We start from the raw sequence: 15,402 nt of genomic DNA on the forward strand, positions 1-15,402 counted from the left end.
ATGAGGACACGTTTCTAAACAGACTGCATAGGGATCTCCTTGGATATATAATTTCATAGCGAATCCACCAGAATTAAAGCTTTTAATATGTGTTATATTTCATGTTAATACGTCTGGTTCAATTGTATGAGAAAAAAAACATATTTTATGCAATCTAACCTTTGACTGCTGGTCAATATTTTATTCATGTGTCAAAACTTTTCTGGAGATTTGAAGTTCAACAAAGGACCCATTCAACTTTCAGTAAGGGATTGAGATAAGTTATTTAGTTTTAGAAGTGCAATGCCACATACAACTGAGCCAATTACAGTGATACTTTTAATAGGTTACAACGATGATGCTTGTTATATATACTGTAAAGCTAATTCTGATAAAAAGGAGTGTTTTAAAATATTTTTGATAAAGAACACTTATGAGCTCATTCACATGTCTGAGATTGGTCCACAAACCTGCCTTACCCCATAATCACACAGGATACAATGTATCCACTGCAGTCAGGGGATTCTGGGGAAATGACTTATAGAGCGTCACTTTTGGCTTTTATCCATTTCGACGTGGATTCCTTTAAGCTATTACCTGCTGCATTACACAGCCTTCACAGCACAGCCTGGGTTAAAGAAGTGCATAGCAGCAAACCTACTCACAGACAGCTGTTTTGATCTTATCTACATGAGGTTACTAGTATTTTATTTCTTTTCATTCTGGACATTTTCCATTGTTTTCAGTCACCCCGGAAATGTTTGAGAGGGGTATTATTTCTAATCGTATTTGCAACACCACCCCAGTGTTGAGATCAAATTGATTAATTCCCCTGCCTGACAATGAACCATCCAGCAGACAGATAAGGTCAGGCCCACCCTAAACTTTAGGTTACCAGCACAATATTTGGAAACATCACCAGAGAAATGTTACCTGTCTGATTTTATTTAACCCTTTGAGTGCCCTGAGACATAGCTACTATGTCATGGGATCTGAAATTCCAGGTGGTTCATGACATAGTAGCTACATTTAAAAAAAAAAAAAAAGCCGCTCATTTTACTAGGGGAGATCGCAGCAGGAGCTCAGGAATGGAAAGCATTCATCATCATTGCACTCACAGCAGCACACTGCCATTGCTCATTTGGTTTTATGTAGGACTACACCGTTACAAGCTTTTTTTGCTTCCTAAAATATCAGTCAGTGAGGCTTAGGCGTTTATTCAATAAGCTCCGAGGTCGGCCGCTTCGAGGCTTATTGAATAAGTCCCTTAAGCCGATTAGTGCCCTTTGGACATGCAGTGTACAGAGCACTGTGAGGATAGGCCCGCCAGGGTTCTCATGATGTATCTTGTACGTCAAGACACTATGCTGGTGTTCTAGTGGTAGGTGGCTATCCTGCTGACCGCGATCTGCACGCAAGGCAAAGACCCTTCCCCTCCATCAATGTCACTGGAATGATGTTTAGATCATGGGACAATAGAGGTGTCAGGACCATTCGGTACTGAAGGCATTATTCAGCTATTTTTAACCAATTTTAGCATTGACCACTACATGAGATTGCAATATTGCACTTGCAGGCTTCTTTAGTGTCTGAGGGAATTATTCCGCACATGATTTTTTCAAAAAAGTTTTAAAAAGCAAAAATCTATATGATATTGTATGGGAAAATAAATAGATTTTAGTAATGAGGCCGTTAAAACGGTGCTCAGTCCTTGAGCCATAAAAAAATGAAATATCTATTTTACAGTAAAATCTCTTTTTAGCTATCATTAAATACAGTGCACCGTAATTAATAGATTATACCCCTTTGGTGCTGGGAGGGCCTGCAATACATTGCTACACTATTGTATCCCATCCAATGCAATCAACTCACATCCTTCCAGCACGGTGGGAGTTAAGGTGTACAAATACATTTTCCCAGACTCCTTTTTGCAGCCGTGAGAGATGTTCTATAGCGTATCAGTAATTAAGTAGTAATGTCTCTTTCAAATGGCATGAGTTAGTTAAGGAAATGTTTGCATAGATTCCTTGATTCAGTTGACAGCTTAATCTAATTACCTCATTAGGTAGTATTAGTATGTACTGAAATAGTGAAATACTGTAGTTACTGTAGGTCTGAATCCATATTGGCCAAACAGTTCATCAGCAACAATACACAAGTGTTGGTGGCAGCTGGCAGATGTGGTCTGACACCAGAACAATCAGAGAGTGCAAAGCAGGGAGACGTAAAGGGAGAGACGGATATAAAGATGCAAAGTGCTGAAAGCGAAGCCTCTAATTGCTAAAATATCCAGTGCAGCAGACACTATTTAAAAAGAGGGAAGGAGATAAATACATTTGGCAAAAGTACGATTTTAGCTGAATGCAAATTAGAAAAACGAAACTGAACACAGCCCTAAACATGATGATAAACATCATCTGCCCCTAAAAAAAACAAGTTTTAAACATATCTAGTGTATCCAATAAAGGAGGTATGATTTGCAGTTTGATTACCTGCTTGTTATCTCACAGTGAGTTAAATCCGTCTGCCTTAAGTCATCTGACTTCATTAGAATATGCATGTTGCCTGATTGTCCCTAAAACAAAAATCATCTTGATTTTGGCTTTTTCATTACAGCAGACCTGGAGGTGACAGGCAGCATAAACAAACGTAGCTCATGCTAAAATATAAGGGTTTATGCAGAAAGGGGATATTGGAGCGTAGAAAGTGTGTATTGAAGCATCGGAATTATTTCTGAGCACAGTTGCATTAGAGGTATGACACTGTCTCCTATAGCTGGTGCAGAATAAAAAGTAAGGTACTGTACGGGCGTTCAATGCATGCAAAACAAAATCAAGATGCAAAATTAAATTGACCTTGGGGTGCACCAATGCCAAAGGGGAACCAGCTGACTGAAGTTCCCAAAATAGTAGTATATGAAAGGAGAATATAAAAATTCAATGCAAAAAGAAAATGTATTCAGTACGTACTGCAAACAGGCGTACGCGTTTCGGTGCCAGCTGGAACTGTCCTCAGGGCTACAGCAATACAATCTGACTAATATTAAATACCCTAACTAACCATAGCTACCAGTCTCCCTTAGCTGGGGCAGAATAGTAGAAGCCACAAAGTTATGCCACCTTAAAATTGGCTGATTTTTAATGCAGTTTGAAGGGAGAAAAAGTGACAGCCAAAAGTGCACAATTTAATACCGCCGATTACACGTTATGCACCATGAAACCCCTCCATAACGCCTCACTTTGATACACTCCCCAAATTGCATACGGGGCAAAAATGTAAGCAAAGTGCTTGACACATCAACGCTTAAATGACACAAAATTAAAAATAAAGCCATTTGCATCAATCTTGCCTCAGTCATTTAATGTCCCTCCTATGTATCAAAATGTGTATAGGAATATATTTATATGACTACAGCAAAGTGCACAAAGTAAAAATGTTAATCTCCTTTCACTTCACAGAATATATACATACATTCTTGCAAGTGCAGTTACAAAAATAAACGTTTCCCCCGTACAGAATGTTTTATAATGCGGAGTTCTTACAATTATGTGCTCAATATGTTCTTAACGATATCTCAGATTAGGGTATTCTCAGTCTGTGAGTCAGAAGTGAGGAGAACTAGCAATTTAGTATTTCACTCTGTGTGCATAAATAGAATCCAATATAAATGCAGCATTCAAGTAATATACCTTGAAAGACAGGGTAGCTTTAGATTTATTGGTTACAGGCATTTTGATGATGCAATGACAGTGTTTTGTGAATATGGAATTCTATAGTAAATTGTTTATTGTTAAGCCTCTGAAATATATCTAACACATATTTCTAATCTCCAACTTTCTACTTATTCTGTTTTATTTCATGTCCTAATGAACCCTACCTAAGAAAAGTTCCTTTTAATGTTGCTACAGTACATTTTGAATTTCTAGCACTTATTGGGTTTAAAGCTGCAGTTCAGGCAATATCCTGCATGTGTGTTTTTTTAAATAAATTAGTTCTGTAGTAAGAAAAAATACTTTTAGCGTTTTCTGTGTTAAAAAAAACAACTTTGAAAGACCAATTTTCTTGTATTCTATTTTAACAAGCATGCTTGTTCCTATAGCAACGATTTACATTCCCCATATTTAAAGAGGTCGCCAAACTTTGCCGATCAATAGACGGAGAACGAATTGACCGGCAGCTATGCAGTTCTTTAGGTAATTAGAGATTGCCCACATGAAACTATTGAAGTAAAAAAAAAAAAGACTGAACTGCAGCTTTAAAAGGCATGAGGAAAGTGTATTTTCTAATTAATTTTCACAAAAGGTCAGTTTAATAAAGCAATAAATAAGGATTGTATTAAGCCCTTTTGGTAATCCTTGAAGAACCATTGCGTATTATTGTATGTAATCTAAGAGCGTACCAAAAATGTAATTTTTGCATTTGTTTCTTGGCTCTCCCAGTCAATTATATTTATATGTATTACTTAAAAAGATTTCTGGGCGCCAACGAAATTCATGACTTGCCCAGCCAGCTATTCAGAGTAGCAATCCCATTGCGGTTTTCTGCTCTGTAGATCATTGTGTTAAGTGGGATGAAAGAAGGGTGTTCACCAGGTCGGGAATTGATTGCGTTAAAGCAGCAGTCCCCATTTTTTTTATTTACCTGAAGCAGGCGGTTCTCCGGGGCGTATGTGTAGTCCCCTGACCTCTGAGAGTCCCTCGTGTCCCGAAATACTTGAGGTTTGTTTTATGTTAGCATGTGAAACAAAAAAAACCCAACAAATATGGCTGCAGTGGTAGCTAATAGAAAGTCACAGCGTCATCTCAGGTATCGGTACTGGGACCCCTGCTTTTTAACTTGTTTATTAATGACCTTGAGGTTGGCATCGAGAGCAAAGTCTCCATCTTTGCTGATGATACTAAATTGTGTAAGGTAGTAGAATCAGAGCAGGATGTAATTTCTCTCCAGAAGGACTTGGAGAGACTGGAAACTTGGGCAAGTAAATGGCAGATGAGGTTTAATACAGATACATGTAAGGTTATGCATTTGGGATGCAAGAATAAAAAGGCGAATTACACATTAAATGGGGATAAATTGGGAGAATCCTTGATGGAGAAGGATTTAGGAGTGCTTGTAGACAGCAGGCTTAGCAATAGTGCTCAAAGTCATGCAGTAGCTGCAAAGGCAAACAAGATCTTATCTTGCATTAAACGGGCAATGGATGGAAGGGAAGCAAACATAATTATGCCCCTTTACAAAGCATTAGTAAGACCACACTTTGAAGTACATGGAGTACAATTTTGGGCACCACTCCTTAGAAAAGACATTAAGGAACTAAAGAGAGTGCAGAGAAGAGCCGCCAAATTAATAAAGGGGGTGGACAATCTAATTTATGAGGAGAGGCTAGCTAAAATAGATTTATTTACATTAGAAAGAGGGGATATAATAACTATATACAAATATATTCGGGAACAGTAAAGGAGCTTTCAAAAGAACTATTTATCCCAAGGACAGTACAAAGGACTCAGGGTCATCCCTAAAGGTTGGAGGAAAGGAGATTTCACCAGCAACAAAGGAAAGGGTTCTTTACAGTAAGGGCAGTTACAATGTGGAATTAATTACCCATGGAGACTGTGATGGCAGATACAATAGATTTGTTCAATAAAAGGTTGGACATCTTTTTAGAAAGGAAAGGTATACAGGAATATACCAAATAAGTAAACATGGGAAGGATATTGACCCAGGGAGTAATCTGATTGCCAATTCTTGGAGTCCGGAAGGAATTTATTTTCCCCTTATGAGATCATTGGATGATATATCACTGGGGTTTTTTTGTTTGCCTTCCTCTGGATCAATATACTGTAAGTACGGATATAGGATAAAGTATCTGTCGTCTAAATTTAGCAAAGGTTGAACTTAATGGACGCATGTCTTTTTTCAACCTCATCTACTATGTAACTATGTAATATCGCCGGATGACAGTGTAGCTTTCTGTTGGCCGCCGGAGCAAGCCTGACACTGCGGTCATAGTGTGTCCAAAAAACCAGCAATATTATGTCCCTGGAGATCAGGGAACTGCAGATGAGGTCACAGAGCTCCTTGGTTCAGTTAAAAAAAACTAACCCAGACTCCCCTCCCCGCCACCCCAAATAAAATCGAGCAACAGGGACGGTTGCTTTTAGTCCAAAACTAAGAGATTTGGCAAGACTTCACCAAGTAATATTTTTCTGATAACTTCATTTCCGTTGATGTTATCAACTTGCTGTAAGAAGAATGAGCTCTAGTTCCAGGAGACTGTTGGTCAGAATCAGAAGGCCGTGTTGCCTGTTCTTGGTCTGTTTGAGCACAAGCTCCCAATCCTTAATTAAGATCGTCTATATTTATTTACTTCCATAATTATTAGCAGGATGCTATTGCCAGATTAGTCGACAGCCTTTTTGTCGCGACTCCCTCTCTCTGTACCTGCCAGTGATCATACTGTACTAAAATAAAAAGTACACCTCCCCCCATTTTCAGAATGAGCCTCTTAACTACAACCCAGTCCTTTTACACACGAGGTGGGCGAGCAGAGGTACATTTTGTTAGATTAATCACCTCTAACTTGGTCTTACAAAATAAATATATATATATTCATTTCAAATCACTAGAGTATGAAATAAGATCTCACATATGCAGATCTGAGCTAATCGCCAGGATTTACATCTGCAATCACAGTTTTAGCTGTTTTTTAATTCTCTTGGACACTTAATGGCAAGTCAAATTAGGATAAACATACCAAAAAGGGGGGAAAGGAAACTCCTTTTAATAAGGATGGGTCTGTCCTAGCGGTAGAATAAATAGGTACTGGACTCTCTATGGCCACTAATCCAATACTGTGAGAATGTGGTTAATGCACCATTAACCATGCATCAGCTTCCATGCAAGTGAATAGAAGTTGATGGGCCGTTCACTATGCCGCACTTCCCACAATATTGAAGGGAGGGTTATGTCACCAAAGAGTCATAAAAACTGAAGCTAACTAACATTTGGAGTGCACATTTTGGTTACAGAATATGGCTCTTATTCAGCATGCTTGGAAGCCGCTTTCCTGTGCTGGGGAACATTCTAGTCCCATTCATTTGAATGGAGCTGAAGTCTTCTCCAGCAATGTGAAGTGGCTTCGCAGCATATCAAATAGTGTCCTGTGTCTGAAGGTAAATATGCATATAAACTTCCTTGCAGGCCTGAAAATGAACCCACTATTTGCTCTGCTGAACTCTGTGCAGAAAATGCTGGAATGCCCTGGTGTCTAGATCTTTGGTTTTCCTCGGAATATACTTAACCCTTTGAGTGCCTGTCAGTGGCCGCAGCACCACTTGCACTTTGCGATCGTGTGACCGTTCCTCCGGAGCGATCGCGTGACCGTTGCTCTGGAGCGATCGCGTAACCATTTCTCTGGAGCGATCGCGTGACCGTTGCTCTGGAGTGATCGCGTGACCGTTGCTCTGGAGCGATCGCGTGACCGTTGCTCTGAAGCGATCGCGTGACCGTTGCTCTGGAGCGATCGCGTGACCGTTGCTCTGGAGCTATCTCGTGCCATTTCTCTGGAGCGATCGCGTGACCGTTGCTCTGGAGCGATCGCGTGACCGTTGCTCTGAAGCGATCGCGTGACCGTTGCTCTGGAGCGATCGCATGACCGTTGCTCTGGAGCGATCTTGTGCCATTTCTCTGGAGCGATCGCGTGACCGTTGCTCTGGAGCGATCGCGTGACCGTTGCTCTGGAGCGATCGCGTGACCGTTGCTCTGAAGCGATCGCGTGACCGTTGCTCTGGAGCGATCTCGTGCCATTTCTCTGGAGCGATCGCGTGACCGTTGCTCTGGAGCGATCGCGTAAACCATTTCTCTGGAGCAATCGCGTGACCGTTGCTCTGGAGTGATCACGTGACCGTTGCTCTGGAGCGATCGCGTGACCGTTGCTCTAGAGCGATCGCGTGACCGTTGCTCTGGAGCGATCGCGTGACCGTTGCTCTGGAGCGATCTCGTGCCATTTCTCTGGAGCGATCGCGTAACCATTTCTCTGGAGCGATCGCGTGACCGTTGCTCTGGAGTGATCGCGTGACCGTTGCTCTGGAGCGATCGCGTGACCGTTGCTCTGGAGTGATCACGTGACCGTTGCTCTGGAGCGATCGCGTGACCGTTGCTCTAGAGCGATCGCGTGACCGTTGCTCTGGAGCGATCGCGTGACCGTTGCTCTGGAGCGATCTCGTGCCATTTCTCTGGAGCGATCGCGTAACCATTTCTCTGGAGTGATCACGTGACCGTTGCTCTGGAGCGATCGCGTGACCGTTGCTCTGGAGCGATCGCGTGACCGTTGCTCTGGAGCGATCGCGTGATCGTTGCTCTGGAGCGATCGCGTGACCGTTGCTCTGGAGCGATCGCGTGACCGTTGCTCTGGAGCGATCTCGTGCCATTTCTCTGGAGCGATCGCGTGACCGTTGCTCTGGAGCGATCTCGTGCCTTTTCTCTGGAGCGATCGCGTGACCGTTGCTCTGGACCGATCTCGTGCCTGCTCTGGAATGATTGTGTGACCGTTGCTCTGGAGCGACCATGTCGTCAGTGATGACAGAATGGATATAGCCCCATCAAGAGACATCCAAAGGCTTAATTGAGAAAAATTATGAGCAGACACCCAAAAACAAGTGCTAGATTTATCATTTCTAAAACGGCAACCCATTGAGCCCCAGAGTGGCCAGCGACACATTGCTTCGTACGAAGGGCATCAAGACAATTCTCAACTCATTTCTCTTTGACAACCTAAAAATTCTATCAAGGAGAAGAGAACGACACAGTCAACAATGTATTAAGTAATTCTATTAGAACCGCACTCAGGGGGAGGCTATACCGTACCACATCAAATTATAGCGCCATAGTAACACAATAGTTATTCAGTTATCTTCTCCTTTAGCATTTGCATCAGAATAAATATGTTACCTTTTTCCTGCCTTTTTAGGCAAGATTACCATCAGCTCACACCTGGAAGTTGAAATGATGCTAAGTAAAGGAATACATTGGTGCAAATATAAAGAAATTGGGATTGTGGAGCATGATGAACAGCTCAGAAAGTGTAACCTTAGCAGGCTCATTGGTTACTGTCAATATTGCAATGTGTGCTTATATTCTCTCAGCGTTGCCAATAAGTGGGATTTGCAAGCCTTTCCAATAGCTGTGTATATTTTTACAAGCTGCCAACAAACGTTTTCCCAGCTATATACCATATTCTACAATGTCGCCTGTAACAGTTTTTAAATCCAAGTAAATTCGATCATTCCTGTTTGTAATCTGAGCACAATTTGTGTTATTGTGTCATGTTCTATCAAATCGGATAACGTTGATCATTTCTACTTCTTATGCCACTGTTATACCTTATACAAAAATGTTGAAAACTGTTACAGAGCGGTTTCTTTATTCACCTTACAAATGTGCAATGTGTTGTATAGTGTCTCTGAAAAATGTTGGGTAAAAAAAAAATAGGATTACTGTATCAAAATGAAATATAAACGATATTTATTATTAGATTTTCTTTTTTAGCCATGTCTAAAACTGTTCCCTTTTTCCATCACTACAGCACTATACGAATCAGTAGGAAAGGATGGCATATGCTGCTTAACTTCTGTTTTCATACTGCCCTTACTTTCACTGTGTTTGCTGGAGGAATCAATCGAATAAGTTATCCAATCATATGTCAATCTGTAAGTAATATTTCAACCTCTTTTATTATGAGATTATGAAAAGCGTGTATCTAATATTGCTATGCTATTTTCCAATTAAAGGTTCAATCCCTCAAAGGGCCAAATGTATGATGGATAGGGACAAGGTTTATCTTGCTGATTGATGCTTGTTTTTATTTAAAAAATCAGACACCGATAAGTATTTTAAAATATGGTTAAGTTAATTAGCTGGGACTTGGGAGAGGTTGGCTGTTCTATAGCCAAAGCATTTTTTTGTGATGTCCCTGTGTGTTCAACAAGAGTTTGCGTAGATACAATCCCCGCTCTACCCCACCCTTCCCTCGTATGTTTATATTGGTTCTGTGACAAGGGCAGCTTGGGTTCAGGGTAGAGAAAAAACTCGATTGACAAACTCTCCCACATTCAGGGGCACCAAAGAAAAAGAGAATTGTTGCAATTTGTAAATAAATCTTTGGTTAGGCATGGTTACATATGGTTAGGAATATCTTTACATTATTAAGTTATTTTACATACTAATTAGTCAGTTATGAGGAATTGCACATTTAAGCAGAATGTTAGTACCAAAGTGCATTATATATTAGGTATATATGTTGTATATGTATGTTCTATCTATATGTGTGTATATATATATATATATATAAAAGAGAAGAGAGAGCGCACGCCCCATAGCGTAAAATTGTACATTTATTGGAAAGGAGGAGGGGAGGGGGAGGAGGGGGTGAAAATTCACTCACAAAGGTAGGTATATAAAAGGCAATTTGTGATAAAATCACCGCCAATCTGGTCAGTCAGCATCCAGAATCCGCAGTCCAACTCTCACTTGACACTGCAGACAGATGGTAACTGGTGCAAGACTCCAGAGGCTCCTTCCAACAAGCAAAACCAATAATGTGGAGGTCAATTAGTGTCTCCTAAAGCAGCTGGCCGCAATGTTGATCTGCGCTCAATGCGACCCATCATGCGCATGCGTGCTGACGTAATGCCGCTCCCTGACGCGTTTCGTCACGTAACTGAGACTTTCTCAAAGGGTTGCAACACTTTTTCCTATAGGTAATCCTTGGATGTGGTTCATCCTATCTGAGAGCTGCTGGAGACCCCCACACCAGAATTTATTGTTCACCATTGATGGACTTCATTTGAAAAGGACTGGTTTACCACCTCTTTCCACTTTCACTGTTTATTTATGTATTGATGTGATATATAGTTTATAATTCATTCATTTATTGAGCACCTAGGATATTACTAATATATTATAATTTTTATTTTATTATTTATTTTTTATAGGATATTATTATTTAATATTTTTGATATCCCCTATTTTTTATCACATCTCTATTGGCGCTGCTTTATATTTTTTCTTTTTATATATATATATATATATATACAGTGTTCGACAATTGTATACATTTACTCGCCCGGGGGCGGGTGGATTTAACCCCCGGGCGAGTAACTATTGGCCCAAGCAGCACACGTGTTTTTTTTTTTAATTCCCCCGTTCGCGCTGAAATCTCCCTGCTCGCGCTGAAAAAAAACCAAAAAAAAAAACTCCCCTACCTGACTCCTGATTGGCGCGCGCTCCAGGCTTTGTGGGCGCGCGGCCAGGCTCTATATGAGCCCGCCCCCAACGAGCGGCCATTCTGCCTGGAGCTCTGTTGGAGGGTAAGTACTCTCCATGCTGCGGCCCCTCTGCTCCTTCCCTGCGATCCCCCTGGTCGCCACATGGCTCCCTACTCCCCACCGCGGAAGCTCTCCTGTCCCATTCCCCTCCTCCTGTCCCCTGCTCCTGTCCCCTCCTCCTGTCCCCTGCTCCTGTCCCCTGTCCCCTCCTCCTGCTCCCTTCCCCTCTTCCTGCTCCTGTCCCCTTCCCCTCCTCCTGTCCCCTTCCCCTCGATCCACCGATCGATGTCAGGGGCGGGAGGTCCCCGCTGCTGCAGCCCGGTTGGCTTGCGGGGGGGGGGGGGGGGCTCGGCCCTCACCACGTGCCTCCCATGCGCCCCCTACCTTCATGATGGCGCAGCCGCCGCATTGAGGTGGGGGGATGTCGGCCTGCCCTCCCCCCCCCCGCCACGAGCATCATGCCGCCGCGGGCTGGGGGGGAAGAAGCAGCCTGCAGCTTGGCCAGGCACTGTGACATGCCGGCGAGGGGAGCAGGGCAGTGGCGGCCACGGCGGGGGCTGACTGTCACCTGCGGCGCCCAGTGGGGGATACCTCGCCACGTGCCTCCCACCCCACCCTGCTGATTGGGGGGGGGATGTCGGCCTGCCCCCAACACGAGCGGGAGATGGGCGCGGGTGGGTGGGGGATTTGCGTGGTGCTGGTCACGGCCTTTCCTCCCCTGTGTGTGTGTGTGAGAATGTGTATGTGTGTGTGTGTGGGAGAATGTGTGTGTGTATGGGAGTATGTGTATGTGTGTGTGTGTGGGAGAATGTGTGTGTGTATGGGAGTATGTGTAAGTGTGTGACACCAGAGGTCCCCCCCAGTCAGTAACCCCCCCAGTCAGTAACCCCCCCCAGTCAGTAACCCCCCCCAGTCAGTCACCCCCCAGTTACAGTGCTAACCCCCCCAGTCAGTAATCTTCCCCCCAGTCAGTCAGTCACCCCCCCCCCCTGTCAGTCACCCCCCAGTCAGTGTCAGTCACCCCCCCCACCCCCAGTCAGTGTCAGTCACCCCCCCACCCCCAGTCAGTGTCAGTCACCCCCCACCCCCAGTCAGTGTCAGTCACCCGCCCACCCCCAGTCAGTGTCAGTCACTCACCCACCCAGTCACCCCTGCCCCACCCAGCCACTCACCCAGCAAACCACTCAACCAGCCAGTCACTCACCCAGCCTCTCTCTCTGTGTATCACCCACCCTCTGTGTGTGTCACCCACCGTTTCTCTCCTCTGTCTCCCCCACACTCTCTCTCCCCCCCACACACTCTCTCTCCCCCCCACACACTCTCTCTCCCCCCCACACTCTCTCTCTCCCCCCCACACTCTCTCTCTCCCCCCCACACTCTCTCTCTCCCCCCCACACGCTCTCTCTCCCCCCCACATGCCTCTCTCCCCCCCACACTCTCTCTCTCCCACACACTCTCTCTCTCTCTCCCCCACACTCTCTCTCTCTCTCTCTCCCCCACTCTCTCTCTCTCTCCCCCCCACTCTCTCTCTCTCCCCCCCACACTCTCTCTTTCCCCAACACTCTCTCTCCTCTCTCCCCCACACTCTCTCTCCCTCTCTCCCCCACCACACTCTCTCTCTCTCTCCCCCACACACTCTTTCTCTCTCGCCACACTCTCTCTCTCCCCCCCCACTCTCTCTCTCCCCCCCTCCCACACTCTCTCTCTCTCCCCCACACTCTCTCTCCCTCTCTCCCCCACACTCTCTCTCTCTCCCCCACACTCTATCTCCCCCACACTCTCTCTCCCCACACTCTCTCTCCCTCTCTCCCCCACACTCTCTCTCCCTCTCTCCCCCACACTCTCTCCCCCACACTCTCTCCCCCACACTCTCTCTCTCCCCCACACTCTCTCTCTCCCCACACTCTCTCTCTCCCCCCCACTCTCTCTCTCCCCCCCACTCTCTCTCCCCCCCCCACTCTCTCTCTCTCTCCCCCACACTCTCTCTCTCTCTCTCCCCCACACTCTCTCTCTCCCCACACTCTCTCTCCCTCTCTCCCCCACACTCTCTCTCCCTCTCTCCCCCACACTCTCTCTCCCTCTCTCCACCACACTCTCTCTCCCTCTCTCCCCCACACTCTCTCTCCCTCTCTCCCCAACACTCTCTCTCCCTCTCCCCAACACTCTCTCTCCCTCTCCCCAACACTCTCTCTCCCTCTTCCCCACTCTCTCTCTCTCTCTCTCTCTCTCTCTCTCTCCCCCACACTCTCTCTCTCTCTCTCCCCCACTCTCTCTCTCTCTCCTCCCCCACACTCTCTCTCTCTATCCCCCACACTCTCTCTCTCTCCCCCACACTCTCTCTTCCTCTCTCCCCCACACTCTCTCTCCCTCTCTCCCCCACACTCTCTCTCCCTCTCTCCCCCACACTCTCTCTCCCTCTCTCCCCCACACTCTCTCTCCCTCTCTCCCCAACACACTCTCTCCCTCTCCCCAACACACTCTCTCCCTCTCCCCCACACGCTCTCCTCCCTCTCCCACACTCTCTCTCTCTCTCTCTCTCTCTCCCCACACTCTCTCTCTCTCTCCCCACACTCTCTCTCTCTCTGTCACTCCCACACTCTCTCTCTCTGTCACTCAAACTCTGGATCTCTTATTTACCCTATATATCTTAACTGCCCTATACTACACTGAAATCTTAACTACCCTATACTGCTTTCTTCCAGATCTGGCTCAAGCTTCACACGGAAGACATCGGAACCCCCCCCCTAACCCAGAAGACAGGTAATGAACACCTCCCCAATGTATAACATTGCGGGAATGAGCGTACCTGGACATTGAGGGACTGCGGATCAGGTATGATCCCAGGTGGGATTGCTGCTTTAGATATTGTGAAGCGGGGACATCCAGACATTGGTTAAGGGGTTCAGGAAACTAGTCATTCACACCTGGCTTTTATTTCTAGATCCGACATTTACACACACCCATGTAACAAGGACAAATTGTAGTATAATGTAATACAATAAAATACATTTATGTCAAAAACGAATGTTGTTCTGACTAGGAATTTATTAAATGTATTTTATTTATATATTTTATTTTAAAGCGGGGTTGGGGGCGGGACTAGGGGCGGGGTTGGGGGCGGGGTTGGGGGCGAGACTAGGGGCGGGGTTGGGGGCGGGACTAGGTGTCGAGTAGATTTTTGGGTTGGGCGAGTAGATTTTTGGGTGATTTTGTCGAACACTGTATATATATATATATATTTTTATATATATATATATATATATATATATATATATATATATATATAAAATCGTACTTCAATCTGACTTTTTGAGACTTGAAAATTGGATTTCCCCCAAAAATTGTTTTTAAACACTGACAAGACTGTTACAATGGTATTTAGGACCAAGGCTAACATTTCTAAAGCTTCCAATGACTGAGCTCCAGATCACAACCAACTCTAATACTATCCTAGCCCCTGTTACTAGTTTCAAATATTTGGGCATATGGTTTGACCAATTTAACATTTGGGTTGCACATTGATACCCTGACATCCACAACCTATGCCAAGCTAGGTATACTTTATAGAAACAAATCCTCCTAAGTCTGCTGGTTAGAAAGTGCATTGCACAGCAGATGCTGATGCCATTTATAGACTTTGGGGACATAATATACGGCTCGGCACCCCAAACTCACCTTGGCAAACTTGATACCCTCTACAACGCAATATGCCGCTTTGTCCTCTGATGCAACTACAACACACATCACTGTGAAATGCTCAAGGAACTAGATTCATCATCACTTGAGTCTAGGCCAAAGTTAATCTTTCCTGTTTTGCCTTCAAATACTTTCTGGGCAAGCTACCCGCCTATCTGAACAAGCTCCTCACCCCTACCACACGCAGCACTTATTATTTATAAATAGTAATTTAAAAAAATAAGAATGTATATGTCTATATATATATGTATATATATATATACAGTGTTCAACAAATCACCCAAAAACCTACTCACCCAACCAAAAAATCTACTCGCCACCTAGTCCCGCCCCCAACCCCGCCCCTAGTCCTGCCCCCAACCCGCCCCTAGTCCCGCCCCCAACCCCGCCCCTAGTCCCGCCC

General features: G+C 44.7%; 1 protein-coding gene across 7 annotated transcripts in view; it reads left to right on the plus strand.

Moving 5' to 3' along the window:
• The window catches only part of ADGRA1 (adhesion G protein-coupled receptor A1), a 692,353-nt gene that overhangs the window by 534,861 nt on the left and 142,090 nt on the right, over positions 1 to 15,402 (plus strand). For 6 of the 7 annotated variants that reach the window (XM_075612706.1, XM_075612705.1, XM_075612708.1 and 3 more), the window contains one exon: positions 9,563 to 9,686. The exons of the other annotated variant lie outside the window; for it this stretch is intronic. In XM_075612706.1, coding sequence (XP_075468821.1) covers positions 9,563 to 9,686 — 124 coding nt within the window. The remainder of the gene's footprint in view (positions 1 to 9,562; positions 9,687 to 15,402) is intronic. 7 annotated transcript variants of the gene reach the window in all.

Source organism: Ascaphus truei, chromosome 8 (assembly GCF_040206685.1).
Source record: "Ascaphus truei isolate aAscTru1 chromosome 8, aAscTru1.hap1, whole genome shotgun sequence".
In the NCBI taxonomy this organism is placed as follows: domain Eukaryota; kingdom Metazoa; phylum Chordata; class Amphibia; order Anura; family Ascaphidae; genus Ascaphus; species Ascaphus truei.